The following is a 14969-nucleotide window of genomic DNA, read 5'->3' as shown; positions in this document are numbered from 1 at the left end:
TTTTGTAATAACTATGTTTATTTTTTTATTTTATTAAAATATTATATTTCTACCATAATTATTTAAACATATATAAATTTATATAAATTTAATATATATATATATATATATATATATATATATATATATATATATATATATAAAATAAAATTTCTATATGATTTTTCAATAAAACTAGTTTGTATGGTTTTTAAAAAAATTTCACAAAATAAAAACATGTTTAAATACACAATGTGCCTCTATCACTAAAAATCAAATTTCATGTTTCTTTTATATATTCAACTTTTATATTTTATTCAAATATTACACTTCTAATATATATAAAAGAGATCAACAAAAATTTAGGTAACTTTGGGCTCATATTCTAATAATGTTTCTAATTAATATAATATTCTCTTTTTGGATGTTTCGAAGAGGGCAACAAATTTTAACGGAATGACGTCCGCTTTTTGGAATTTTGTAAAAATGAATCAAACGTGCTTGTTGTTTGAAATTATTTTTCTCGCAGTTTTAATACCTTTCCATGATATTATGAAAATAAATATATATATTATGAAAATAAATATATATATTATGAAAAGAAAACTGATGAAGTGCTCAGATTGAACCAATCTTAAATTCAGGATAACAGCAGCTTATGTGAGTGCTATAAATAGCTGTAGACCACCTCCCTTTCCAAACATAGGGTTCAGCGCTTAGTGCTTAGGAAGGGCATGTGCGAGATGGCTTTTCATCATTTGTGTCAGTCTCTAGCTTTGCCTGCAACATTCACAGTCGCTGATGGAGGGCCTCCCGCAGCAACTGTTCTGTGTCTACTCTGGTCTTTCTTCATGATATGGTTTTTGCGCAAGAGAAGAACTAGTGCCACGCTGCCACCAGGACCCTATGCATGGCCCATCATAGGAAATCTCCACCAATTAGTATTGCCTGCTCACCGTTCTCTTAGAGGCCTTGCTGACAAATATGGTCCCATTCTCTTTCTGCGCTTAGGCTCTGTCCCTACCGTCTTCGTTTCTTCTTCTGAAACGGCCAAAGAGTTTCTCAAAACTCATGACTTGATTTTTGCCAGCCGACCCCCAACAGCCGCTGGGAGATTGATGTTTTCCAACTCTAAATATGTGGTGTTCGCTCCGTATGGAGATCGCTGGAGGCAAATGAGAAAAATATGCGTGTTAGAACTACTGACTGCCAAAAGAATCGAGTCCTTCAAGAGTGTGCGAGAGGAAGAGGTGTCTGCGATGATCTCCTCAATTTGGGAGGAGAGTGAGAAGGGAAAAATGGGCGTGAATGTGACCAAGGCCGTCTCCACTCTCACCTCCAATATTGTTTGGCGAAAACTGGCGGGGAGGAAATTTTCTGACAATGATTTGGGTGGCGATTTCCAAGGGTTTAAAGGCCTGATGACAGAGTTGACAGCTACAGTGGGAGAGTTCAACATTGGGGACTTCGTTCCGTATTTGGATTGGCTCGATTTGCAAGGTATCAAGCGCCGCATGAAGAAAATTCATAAAACATTCGATCTATTTGCGGAGAAAATAATAGACGACCATGTTAATGTGAATCGTCTCCAGAAAGAGAAAGAGGCCGTAGACGCAGAGCCTCATGTTCAAGGCTTCGTGGATGTGCTGCTCCACATGGCTAAGGCCTGTTGGGTATTTTTGAATGGAGAAAATACCAAAAACAAACAAACTAACCACCACAGAGCCAATGCTCTATTTCATTTGTTCCAGGATCTTTACACAGGGAAGCTTTTAAAACCAAAATAACTCATAAGATAGCATTTCACAGTCACAAAGACATTTCTATTAATTTAGAACAAAACACTGATACATATTTCTTCCTCTGTCCAAAGAGGGATTCACTAAACAACGTTCTGTGCTCTTACAGATTTTCCACTGCTGTGGAAATTAAAAAAAACTTTCATGGTGTTCCTATGTCTTTCAATGACAAACCACCATTACAATGCTCCTCTGTTTTCTTTTTCCTTACACTGTTGTGCGTTCTTCTCTTGTTCCCCATTCAATCTCTGTGCGCAGGCTTCATTGTGCTTTGTTCTTTGTTCCCTGAGCAATACTGCTGCGCAGCCTCAACACATTCTTTACATTGTTCTCATAAGAACAATACACCCGGCGCGCAGGCACACCTCTGTTCTTCATGAACAACACACATACAAAAAAAATCACACACACATCGTGTGCAGTCACCATGCCCATAAAACTACAGCACACCCATACATCGTGCGCAGACACAATACAAAAACTACCAAAAAAACTTCACACAAAAACTACCAAAAAAAACTTCACGCGCAGACACACTAAAAAAAACCACACGCTAGCTTACATGGCGATATATAAAAACATATAAAAAAAATGGGACGTGTGCCCATCACCATATTAAACATATGCCCATAACTATAATAAAGACCGCCACCCAATTCTACGTAGGCACATTAAAAACCATTAACTTCATCACCTACGGCGGTCAACGCAAAAAGACTTTCAATCCACGCAAAAATCTGATTTGATGCGGGCGGAGGGCAACTTCGGAAATCAACGGCTGAGATCGGGCGCCCTGAGCACTTGGCTGATCCAACGAGGTTCGCACACCAACCTCGGGAAAACCAAACGGACTTTAGCGTCCGGGGAAAGCTGTTTCGGCTACTGTACAGGGGACGCGTGGCGCCATTTGATTGTGTCGGGTCCCCCTTCACGGATACCGCCTTCTGCGAATGGTGGTGCGGGCAGACCGGGACGGTTTTCCAAAACTGCGTTGCGCTGTGCAGTTGGAATTAATATTCCAACACTCCCCTTTAATTTCAACTGCTGGGCATTAGGACATACCCAAACACTTCCTCTCATTGAGGGATTCCTCAGTACTACTGTTACAAAGATATCTTCCTCACATAGAGGGATTCACCAACTGCTTCTGATGCAGTCCACAAACAAACAAAGTTGTCTTCCTCTTAAAAGAGGGATTAACCTGAAACTGTGCTTAAGAGCACCTTCCTCATGACAGAGGGATTCACCATTACACTGCTGAAAAGCATCATCCTCTTGATAGAGGGATTTACCATGCGACTGTGCTTAAGAGCACCTTCCTCATGACAGAGTGATTCACCTGTTATAAAAAACATCTTCCTCTTTACAGAGGGATTTACCAAACAATGCTAAAGAGCATCTTCCTCTCAACAGAGGGTTTCACCAAATGACTGCTTCAAATGCAGTTCCAAAACAAACAATCATTGCACTGCTGTGTGTGCAAACTCATTACAATGTTCTTTTATGCTGCTGCATATTCTCTGCTGTACTGTTGTGCCATCTTCTTTACTGTGTCTACCCCACATTGCTGTGTCTACACTTGCACTGCTTGTGCACTTTTCAAAGACAAAATACTCTGTCTTTTCTGGAACAATTACACTGTCCCAACTTATAAATTTACACTGTTGTGTGTAAACATTTCTTACACTCACTGCTGTTGCATATGTTGCATTTCAATTCAATGAACAACAAATTCATTACATTTACCTTTACTGCTGTAAGGAAAATTTCTTTTGCATGTGCTGCTGTCCATTACATCTCATTTCTTCAACAAAACTTTTATGCTGCTGCATCTTTCTTGTTTGCATTGCTGTGTGGTTCTCCTTCTTCACGATGGGAAAACTTTTCTTCAAGCTGCTGCTGTCCATACACTTGCTGTTGTGTTGCTGCTGCAATTTGCACTGCTGTGTACACATACACTTGGCACTTCATTCTCCACGAAAAAAAATTAACACAGGCTGCTGCCTTTTCTTATGCACCCTTGCTTCACACAATCTTCAGCTTCATTTTTTTTAATTACACAATGCACTGTTGTGCAATTCCTTTGACTTTCTGCTGCCACACAAATTCTCATTCATTCCATGTGCATTTAAAAATCTGCTGTGAGTATATTCTCTCACATTTCATAGAAGGAAACTACCTTCCATTGCTATGCATTTCAATGCATGTGTTCCAAAAAAAAATTCCAAACTGCTGTTTTGTGTTTTATCTTTCCACTGCTGTGAGGGTCTCCATGCTTTGCACACTTCTTATTGCGTTGCTGCACTTTACATTTGAGCGCTGTCCCCTTTTCTTCTTTATGCATTTTTGTGTATATTGCATAAACACAAAGCAAAAACATTGTTGATTTCATCACTGCTGCATATTACCTTTTAGAGGGATTAACAAAGATTTCATTTGCAACTACTGCGCTGCAATACATCCTCCATCAACGAATGACTGTTAATACAGTTCAACAAACAAAAATTACAAGCTCCCCTTTAATGTATGCTTGTCTTCTTTTGGGAAGTTTTCTCAAAACAAACTTAGATCAGCTAGGGAGTTCAAGGGGCTTTCAGATTGCATTTCCTTCCTTCTCCATACTTGTGTAACTTTCTTCTTTTGCATGGGTCTAGCTTGTGTAAGAGCCCATGTCAAGTTACAATCTCGTGCCACATGCCCAATGTTATGACACTTGAAACATTCAACATTGTTCATGAATAACATTTCATGATTCTTTCTAAAATTGTTTCTTGGAGATTTTCGGAGACCACAACATCTATCTTTATGAAATGCTCTACAGTCTTTTGCCATATGACCAAAGTTTGAGCAAGCATAACAATAACCATAAAATGAACTTTGGTACCTGGGAAATGGAGGTTTCCTTGATGTACTTCTGAAGCCTTGCTTCCTTGAGATCCTTTGATGATCACCATTGCCTCTTGCCTTTTTGACATCAACTACATTTCTTCTTGGAGCTGGATTTCTTCTATTGCAGCCTTTCATTTTTCTCCATTCAGGACTTTGGGTATTTTTGAATAGAGAAAATACCAAAAACCAACAAACTAACCACCACAGAGCCAATGCTCTGTTTCATTTGTTCCAGGATCTTTACACAGGGAAGCTTTTAAAACCAAAATAACTCATAAGACAGCATTTCACAGTCACAAAGACATTTCTATTAATTTAGAACAAAACACTGATACATATTTCTTCCTCTGTCCAAAGAGGGATTCACTAAACAACGTTCTGTGCTCTTACAGATTTTCCACTGCTGTGGAAATTAAAAAAAACTTTCATGGTGTTCCTGTGTCTTACAATGACAAACCACCATTACAATGCTCCTCTGTTTTCTTTTTCCTTACACTGCTGTGCGTTCTTCTCTTGTTCCCCATTCAATCTCTGTGCGCAGGCTTCATTGTGCTCTGTTCTTTGTTCCCTGAGCAATACTGCTGCGCAGCCTCAACACATTCTTTACATTGTTCTCATAAGAACAATACACCCGGCGCGCAGGCACACCTCTGTTCTTCATGAACAACACACATACAAAAAAAATCACACACACATCGTGTGCAGTCACCATGCCCATAAAACTACAGTACACCCATACATCGTGCGCAGACACAATACAAAACTACCAAAAAAACTTCACACAAAAACTACCAAAAAAAACTTCACACGCAGAAACACTAAAAAAAACCACACGCTAGCTTACATGGCGATATATAAAAACATATAAAAAAAATGGGACGTGTGCCCATCACCATATTAAACATATGCCCATAACTATAATAAAGACCGCCACCCAATTCTACGTAGGCACATTAAAAACCATTAACTTCATCACCTACGGCGGTCAACGCAAAAAGACTTTCAATCCATGCAAAAATATGATTTGATGCGGGCGGAGGGCAACTTCGGAAATCAACGGCTGAGATCGGGCGCCCTGAGCACTTGGCTGATCCAACGAGGTTCGCACACCAACCTCGGGAAAACCAAACAGACTTTAGCATCCGGGGAAAGTTGTTTCGGCTGTTGTACAGGGGACGCGTGGCGCCATTTGATTGTGTCGGGTCCCCCTTCACGGATACCGCCTTCTGCGAATGGTGGTGCAGGGAGACCGGGCCGGTTTTCCAAAACTGCTTTGCGCTGTGCAGTTGGAATGAATATTCCAACAAGGCCGACACCAAAATTACACGGGAAACCATCAAGGCTGTTGTGCTTGTATGCCTCGACCCTCATTCTTAGGCTGTTGTGCTTCTATGCCTCGACCCTCATTCTTAAACTTCTGTCATTCATCATTTCTTTTGCACTAATTGGATTTGTATTTGTGCAGGACTTGTTCGGCGCTGGCTTGGACAGAATATCAATTTCGTTAGAATGGGCAATGAGCGAGCTGCTCAGACATCCTTGTGCAATGAAAAAATTAAAAGAGGAAATCGAATCGGTCGTTGGCCAACACTGGAAAGTAAAGGAGTCCGATCTAGCAAACATGAAATACCTCCACTGTGTGGTGAAAGAGACTCTGCGACTATACCCAGCGGTGCCCTTAGCCATTCCTCATGAATCTGCCGAGACGGTGACAGTAGGAGGATACTTTATCCCTAAGAAAACAATGTTGATGGTGAATGTGTGGGCTATAGGAAGGGATCCTAAGGTGCGGGGGGTAGATGCTTCTGAATTCAAGCCAGAGAGATTCATGGTCAACGAACATGTCAATGTAACAGATCCATCAAATTTCAATATGATACCGTTCGGTGCAGGAAGGAGAGGATGCCCAGGAGCATCCATGGCTATTCCTACGGTTCAGCTTGCATTGGCTCAGTTGTTACACACTTTTGATAGGAGAGTGGACGGTGATCCGTCCCAGTTGGATATGACAGAAGCATGTGGATTGACCATTCCAAGGAAAGTGCCTCTCTCTGCTTTTCCAAAGTTGAGCAGCAGCTTTCCAATGTAATACCTGGGAGGATACAAGCGACGATGCCTTTTCTTCGTTTTTCTTAGTTGGTCATGGTTTTTCTGTTTCAATAATGGAGAAATCTCTAGAATAATCTCCTAATCAGTTTTCTGTCGTTAAAACTGTTATGTGTTGTTCTTTTCTTCGTTTTTCTTAGTTGGTCATGGTTTCTCTGTTTCAATAATGGAGAAATCTCTAGAATAATCTCTTAATCAGTTTTCTGTCGGATAAACTGTTATGTGTTGTTAAAAGTTAGACTTTGTTGGCCACAGTTCCTATATTCTAAGAAACTGCTCAATCATAACATACTTTTATATATGTAATAGTTTCTTCGTGAATACAAGTAAGTGTTGTGGTGTAGTCGTCTCAGAAAGCCACTTTCTCACGAGTGATCTGCATCTTTTGTTCAATTCCAACTTGGCAATTTCTTTTTATGAGCAATAGTTTAGTTTTGCGGTACGACAATCTCTTTAAAACTTGTTTCTTTAATTGTGTAGGGTTATTATAAATATTATTTTTGATTTTGTAGAATTATTACAAATATTATAACTTACTTTTTGTATAGGATTATTATAAATATTATTTTTGATTTTGTAATTTTTTTTTTTAATTTTGTAATATTATTATAAATATTATAACTCCACCTTATTTCAAATAGGCTTTTGAGGCTTTTAAAATTTTGGATTTCAGTTTGATAAAATAATTTTGCTAGTATAATTAGAAAAGTGGTTTGGATTAATTTTGTATATATATATATAGAGAGAGAATTTAATCACAATGAATAAAGGAAGTATGCATATAACTTTTGTATTATTTTTTTTTTATTTTCTAATGCAAGAGTAGTGCCTTCTTTTCGAAATAACCAAAAAAGGAGAAGTTTACATATAATACAAACAACCAAAGGCTAAACCATTTAGCCTAGGGTTTTACTCCCTAACCCAAAGGTCAAAGTAACCAAAGACCCATACAACAGAGCAAAAGTAACCCGGATCCGAACATGAAAAGTTTGGTTTACATCCATCCTTGGTGCCTCCATAGGTTTTTCCAAACCCTATCCAGTTGATTAGAATCCACATCTAGGATTAAGCGCTTTGCCTCCTTAAGATTAAAGGTGCCTTCATTATTATTACCCCATCTAAGTTGGTCATGATCCTCTGAAACCAGTATTTTCCTTTGGTCGAACATTGTTAGAAGTGCATCAGCTTTTGCTTTCAAGGGGCTGTCATCACTATAATCCATATTCTTCCAGGTACGCCATTTTCCTTCATTAATTGTCTGATCCCAAAAATCTTTTACCCTAAGTAGTCCTTTGGTGTTAGTGTCATTCTTGAGATCCACCATGTCCTCTCTTAGCAGTAGAGGTTCTTGTTGCCATTTATCCTCCCAAAACAATGCTAGATCTTCCACTTTGATTTCCCAGAAACTATTTTTTTGAACTATGCTTTTGTTCTCCCACGCTTTATTCTAGATGTAGAAGCCTTTTATGTTGCCAGACATCCTTATGAGGTCATTGTTTTGCTAATTTCTAGTGTATTTTTCTTTCCAAATACGAGCCCACTGAGCCTCTGGATCTTTTACCCATCTCCACCATAATTTTTCCCCCAAATTTTTCTTTAGCACTTCTGGATCATCCAGACCAAGACCTCCATGGTTTTTAGGTCTGAAAATAGTATCTGAGGCAACCAAGGCCCAATTCTTCTTCTCCTCCTCCTTACCCCAAAGAAAGTCTCTTTGAGTTATTCTAAATTGATGCAAGACTCCTTTTGGAGCTGGAAGGGCTGAAAGCATGAAGTTGGGGATTGATTGAAGGACAGCGTTTGTAAGCACCAGTCAGCCTGCCAAGTTCAAAGATCTAATTGTCCATTTTCGGGTCTTGTCTTGCATCTTGTTAATCACTGGCTCCCAAATACTCTTGTGCAGAGGTTTGTGAGTTAGTGGAACTCCCAAGTATTTGGAAGGTAGCACATCTCTTTGAAAGCCCAGAATTTTAGAGATATTCTTCTGAATAGCAATACTAGTATTAAACAAGAAAATATTAGACTTGGAGAGGCTTACCTCTGTACCCGCTGCCATGGAAAAGTCACTCAGGATTCGTTTATAAGGTAGCACCTCTTTTACCATGGGGATGCCCTGAAGCATGGTGTCATCTACAAATTTCTGATGGGTCAAATCCTGTCCAGTCTTGGAGAGTCTTAGACCATAGATAATACCCACTTCTTTAGCATGCTTGGTAGATCGACCAAGTCCTTCCATCATAAGGATGAAGAGAAAGGGGGAGAGAGGATCTCCCTGCCTGAGGCCTCTTGAAGGTTTAAAAGTATTAGATGGAGAACCATTAACCAAAATTGAAAAGCTTGATGAAGTCACCAGGGCCATAACCCACCTTACCCAGTTGTGCTCAAATCCAAAGGCTAGAAGGACCTTCCTGATGTAGGTCCAATTCAACTTGTCATAAGCTTTGTCAAGGTCCAATTACATAATCATTCCCACCTTCCTATTACTTAACAATGAATGAACCACCTCATGCGCTTGGATGATGTTATTGAGGATTTGTCTGCCCTCCACCTAACCTGTTTGCTCCACAGAAACTAGAGTTGGAAGAATGGGTTTGAGTCTATTGGCAATTACTTTCGATATTATCTTGTACACCAAGTTGCACAAATCTATGGGTTTGAATCTGTTTGGAGTCAGATCATTGTCCTATTTGGGGATCAGAGAGATGAAGGAAGTACTGAGCACTTTCAGAATCATTCTACTTATCCTGGAGTCCTCCATGACATTCAGAATATCTTTCTTGACAATGTTCCAGCAAGCTTTAAAGAAATCGACATTGAAACCATCAGGGCCACGCTCTTTTCCATTCTACATTTCTTTGATAACATCACTAACGTCCTCTTCATTCACTGGCTTATTGAGATTGTAATTATCCTCTCTTGTTACTAGCTTAGGAATGTGCTTAGTGAAGTCTCTGATAAAATGAGCTCTATCTATGATGGTCTCCTCTGCGATACTTCGAAAGAGCTAAACCAACATAGCTTCTATGTCCTCATGGGTATTGACTAATTAACCTCCAGAGTCCTTAATCATTGAGATCCTATTATGCGACCTGTTCTCCATTGTAGATCTGTGGAAAAACCTTGTGTTTCTCTCCCCTTCTTTTGGCCATTGAACTCTTGATTTCTGTCTCCAAAATATCTCCTCTTGCTTACATAAGTTCTCCCAGTCCTGATGAAGCTTGGTGGCTTGATCGTTCCTTTCCCTATCAAAGCCATCCATTATAAGGGCTTGATTGAGTTCTTGTATTTTACCTTCGACAACATTTTTCACTTCAAATATATTGCCAAACTCATTCTTGTTCTAATCTTTGAGTCTGAGATTGATATGTTTTAGTCGTTTGTGTAGTAGAAACCTTCTCATACCCTGAATCTGCAGATCCTTTTTCCACCATTTTGCAATGTTGCTAAGAAAATCTGGGTGTCTCGTACCCTGAATCTGCAGATCCTTTGTCCACCATTTTGCAATGTTGTTGAGAAAACCTAGGTGGGTGAGCCAGATATTCTCAAATCTAAAAGGTCTGTTCTTAGGGGTGCCAATGTCGTGAACCTCAAGTTGGACAGGCCAATGGTCTGATCCACCAAAGGGGAGAATTATCACTGTCATATCGATGCCTACGAGCATGAGGTCCTCTGAGATAAGGAATCTGTCTAACATTGAGGCTACTTGAGACTCTCCTCCTCTCTTATTGTTCCATGTAAAGAGGCCATTACTCGTATCTGTGTTAACTAGCTTCATGTTATCTTGAAAATTCTGAAATTCTATAGAGCCTTTGCTTAAAGTTCTAGTCCCACCCTTTTCCTACGTAAGGGATTTGATCATGTTAAAGTTCCCACCCATTATCCATGGTATTCCTACGTGTCTGTTTCTTAGCTCCATAAGGGAATCTAGAATCCTAAGTTTATCATCAGGGCTTTGAGGGCCATAAACATTTGTAATTAAATACATCTCCCTGTCACCCACAGGTTGAATAACCACTGATAAATAATTCCTTGATGCCTCAGCATCTATTATGCCAATCTTTTGGGGGTTCCAAAGAGTAAGGATACCTCTTGCTATTTTTTCTTCTTTGACTTCTAGAAACTCATATTTATTGAGCCATTTAGTATTTATTTCCTTTATTTTTTGAATGGAACATTTAGTTTCCTAGATAAAGATCATGTCTAGAGCTTCTTGTTTCATTCTATTGTTGAGTATCCTTTGTTTCCTTTTACTTCCTAGACCTCTGATATTCCAAGACGTTAACTTCATTATGAAAGATTTGTAAAGGAGTAGCTGGTTAGATCTTTCATCTTACCTGAATCTATCATTAGTTTTCCACATTCCATCAATAAATCATTTAGTTTTTTTCTGCCCCTTTTCTTTTCTGGATTCCTAGGAGCTAGTCTTGGTGTGGCTTTCATATTTTTCACCCCCTCATTGCCCTGCCTTTTGGTGTGTCTTTGTCCATCTAGCGCGCTAGTCTAAGTTCTCCATAGGAACAATTGTTGCACTCTGTTAAACTCTTCTTGAGGTAATGAGTCCACCCCTCCCATGGTCCCCTATTTCAAGAATCCCTCTAGATCTAGGTGTTCTCTGTCAAGAATATCCTACAGTTCATGATCCTCCATTTCCATCTCACCCGGGCTCATTTCGTGGGCCATTTCCAGTTCCTCATTCTTCAATAGAGTCCTTTTCTATTTATAAGTATCTTGTGTTTTCACTCTATTTTCCTCCTTATCTTTATCCCCTGGGCTTTCCTCCTTTTTTTGATCTACCTTTATTGTCTCTTCCTCTTCTTCTAATACTTGGAACTTGTTCGGACTGGCCTGTTGCCCCTTTTTTTTATTTTTCTTTGGCCCCCTTTTACCCCCCTTTCCTCTATATCGTATTTTGTGAAAGCTTTCAGTGTCTTTCACTGTGATAGCTTCACTTTTGGTCTCTATTTTACTAAGAGGGCAATCTCTAAATAGGTGCCCATGTTCATGGCACCTTTGACATCTGATAGGAATATGTTCATAATCCACTGTTTGCACCCATTCTTCATCAAAATCTTCCAGGATGACCTCATTCGATAGAGCTCTAGAGAGATCCATCTCCACACATATTCGAGTGAAGGAAGTGTATTTTCTCCTTCTGGTTGCCTCAGATGCTTTGACAAAATGCCCTAATTTATTTCCTATTATAGATAAAGCTTCAGTTTGCCAGTAATCTAGAGGTAGGGAATAGAGTCTTACCTAGACCGGGACCGAAGTGAAAGTCTCACGTTTTGGTATAAAATTCATCATCCAAGGCCGCATATAAAGGCCAACAGCTGCATAGAAATAGGGCCCTCCATCAAACACCCTGTCTTTGTCCTCTATATTTGTGAAGACTACCTTGAAGAAACCTTTTGATCCAAGATGTGGGTCTATGTCTCCTTTAGGTTTCCAGTGGTATTTAATCCACGCCTACAGTGCCTTCTTAGTGGGCCATAATCCCATGAATTTACAAATGATAGCATAGGTCCACATGTGTGTGAGCCTACAGTGCAGGATTATTTAAAACTACTCTGGGAGTGACCTCAGCCTTGGGCTTACATGGACCCTTTTGCATTTTTTTTTTGCTTCCTTTTTCTTGTCCTCTTCCTCATTTTCTTTTAATCTATTGTCCTCCCTTGAATTGGTCAAATCATGTGCCTCGTTAATGTTCCTCTTCCCTTCTCCTAAAAGACCTCTAGCAATCTCCAACGGTTTCTTACCTTGACTGGCTACTGCATGGTTGTAGGAGGGAGTGGAGCTCCCTCCTTTGTACCCCTCCATGGCATTCAACTCCTGAATATTCTTGAAACCCTAGCTCTTACCATTCCCGCACTCTCTCTAGAAAAATCTCCTCATATAACTTTTGTATTATTAATTTAGGGGATGGTATTATATTATTATGAAATCACAAAATCACTTGTCATAAAAATATAATCCTTTCATATGATATTGATATTCTCCTCTAAGGTAATATCATTGTTACTATTAAAACACTTGTGTAGCTAAATAAATAATGATGAGAATGAACATTTTTTTTTCTCTACAAAATAAAAGGAAAAAGAAAAAACAAGAACATCATTTTTATATGGTTTTTGTTTGAATTTGAGTTAGCTAAAAGATTCCCGGAAAAAAATTATCTATTCTATAAATAGTAAATGAAAAAAACAATAATTTTAATCATAAAACTATAAATAAATACAAATAAAAATTATTTACTCAAGTTAAACCAAGGTTATCTGCATCTTTTGTTCAATTCCAACTTGGCAATTTCTTTTTATGAGCAATAGTTTAGTTTTGCAGTATGCCAATCTCTTCAAAACTTGTTTTTTTAATTGTGTAGGGTTGTTATAAATATTATTTTTAATTTTGTAGGATTATTACAAATATTATAACTCACTTTTTTTTATACTATTATTATAAATATTATTTTTGATTTTGTAAAAAATTGTTTTTTTAATTTTGTAAGATTATTATAAATATTATAACTCACTCCACCTTATTTCAAATAGGCTTTTGAGGCTTTTAAAATTTTGGATTTCAGTTTGATAAAATAATTTTGCTACTATAATTAGAAAAGTGGTTTGGATTAATTTTGTGTATATATATATATATATATATATATATATGATAGAAAATTTAATCATAATGAATAAAGGAAGTACGCATATAACTTTTGTATTATTATTATTATTTTTCTAATGCAAGAGTAGTGCCTTCTTTTCCAAATAACCAAAAAAGGAGAAGTTTACATATAATACAAACAACCAAAGTCTAAACAATTTAGCCTATGGTTTTACTCCCTAACCCAAAGGTCAAAGTAACCAAAGACCCATACAACAGAGAAAAAGTAACCCGGATCCAAACATGAAAAGTTTGGTTTACATCCATCTTTGGTGCCTCCACAGGTTCTGCCAAACCCTATCCGGTTCATTAGAATCGAGATCTAGGATTAAGCGCTTTGCCTCCTGAGGCCTCTTGAAGGTTTAAAAGACTTAGATGGAGAACCATTAACCAGAATTGAAAAGCTAGATGAAGTCACCATGGCCATAACCCACCTTACGCAGTTGTGGTCAAATCCAGAGGCTAGAAGGACCTTCGTGATGTAGGTCCAATTCAACTTGTCATAAGCTTTGGCAAGGTCCAATTACATAATCATTCCTACCTTCCTATTACTTAACAATCAATGAATCACCTCATGCACTTGGATGATGTTATTAAGGATTTGTCTGCCCTCCACCTAACCTGTTTGCTCCGGAGAAACTAGAGTGGGAAGAATGGGTTTGAGTCTATTAGCAATTACTTTGGATATTATCTTGTACACCAAATTCCACAAATCTATGGGTTTGAATCTGTCTAGAGTCAGATCATTGTCTTGTTCGGGAATCAGAGAGATGAAGGAAGTACTGAGCACTTTCAGAATCGTTCTACTTATCCTGGAGTCCTCCACGACATTCAGAATATCTTGCTTGACAATGTTCCAGCAAGCTTTAAAGAAATCGACATTGAAACCATCAGGGCCAGGCTCTTTTCCATTCTACATTTCTTTTATAACATCACTAACATCCTCTTCATTCACTCGCCTATTCAGATTGTAATTATCTTCTCTTGTTACTAGCTTAGGAATGTGCTTAGTGAAGTCTCTGATAAAATGAGCTCTATCTATGATGGTCTCCTCTGCGATACTTCAAAAGAGCTGAACCAACACAGCTTCTATGTCTTCATGGGTATTGAATAATTGACCTTCAATGTCCTTAATCATTGAGATCCTATTATGTGACTTGTTCTCCATTGTAGATCTGTGGAAAAACCTTGTGTTTCTCTCCCCTTCTTTTAGCTATTGAACTCTTGATTTTTGTCTCCAAAATATCTCCTCTTGCTTACATAAGTTCTCCCAATTGTGATGAAGCTTGGTGGCTTGATTGTTCCTTTCCCTATCAAAGCCATCCATTATAATTGCTTGATTGAGTTCCTGTATTTTAGCTTCGAGAGCGTTTTTCACTTCAAATATATTGCCAAACTCATTCTTGTTCCAATCTTTGAGTCTGAGATTGATATGTTTCAGTCGTTTGTGTAGTAGAAACATTCTCATACCCTGAATCTGCAGATCCTATGTCCACCATTTTGCAATGTTGCTAAGAAAATCTGGGTGGCTCGTACCCT

At 38.5% G+C, this 14969-nt stretch overlaps 1 protein-coding gene across 1 annotated transcript; it reads left to right on the top strand.

Moving 5' to 3' along the window:
* The first annotated feature begins 722 nt into the window (after positions 1-722).
* Positions 723-6756, top strand: LOC149252193 (cytochrome P450 750A1-like). Its single transcript, XM_089454094.1, has 4 exons — positions 723-1652; positions 2536-2753; positions 5840-6020; positions 6133-6756. Exons 1-4 carry the CDS (start codon positions 723-725, stop codon positions 6754-6756), a joined length of 1953 nt encoding a protein of 650 aa, XP_089310220.1.
* The last annotated feature ends 8213 nt before the right edge of the window (positions 6757-14969 follow it).

This window comes from Pinus tabuliformis, chromosome 7 (genome assembly GCF_031772625.1).
Source record: "Pinus tabuliformis cultivar Carrire ecotype Pingquan chromosome 7, CPIR1, whole genome shotgun sequence".
Lineage (NCBI taxonomy): Eukaryota > Viridiplantae > Streptophyta > Pinopsida > Pinales > Pinaceae > Pinus > Pinus tabuliformis.
The sequence above is the reverse complement of the archived record's forward strand: the minus strand, read 5'-3'. Positions and strand labels throughout refer to the sequence as shown.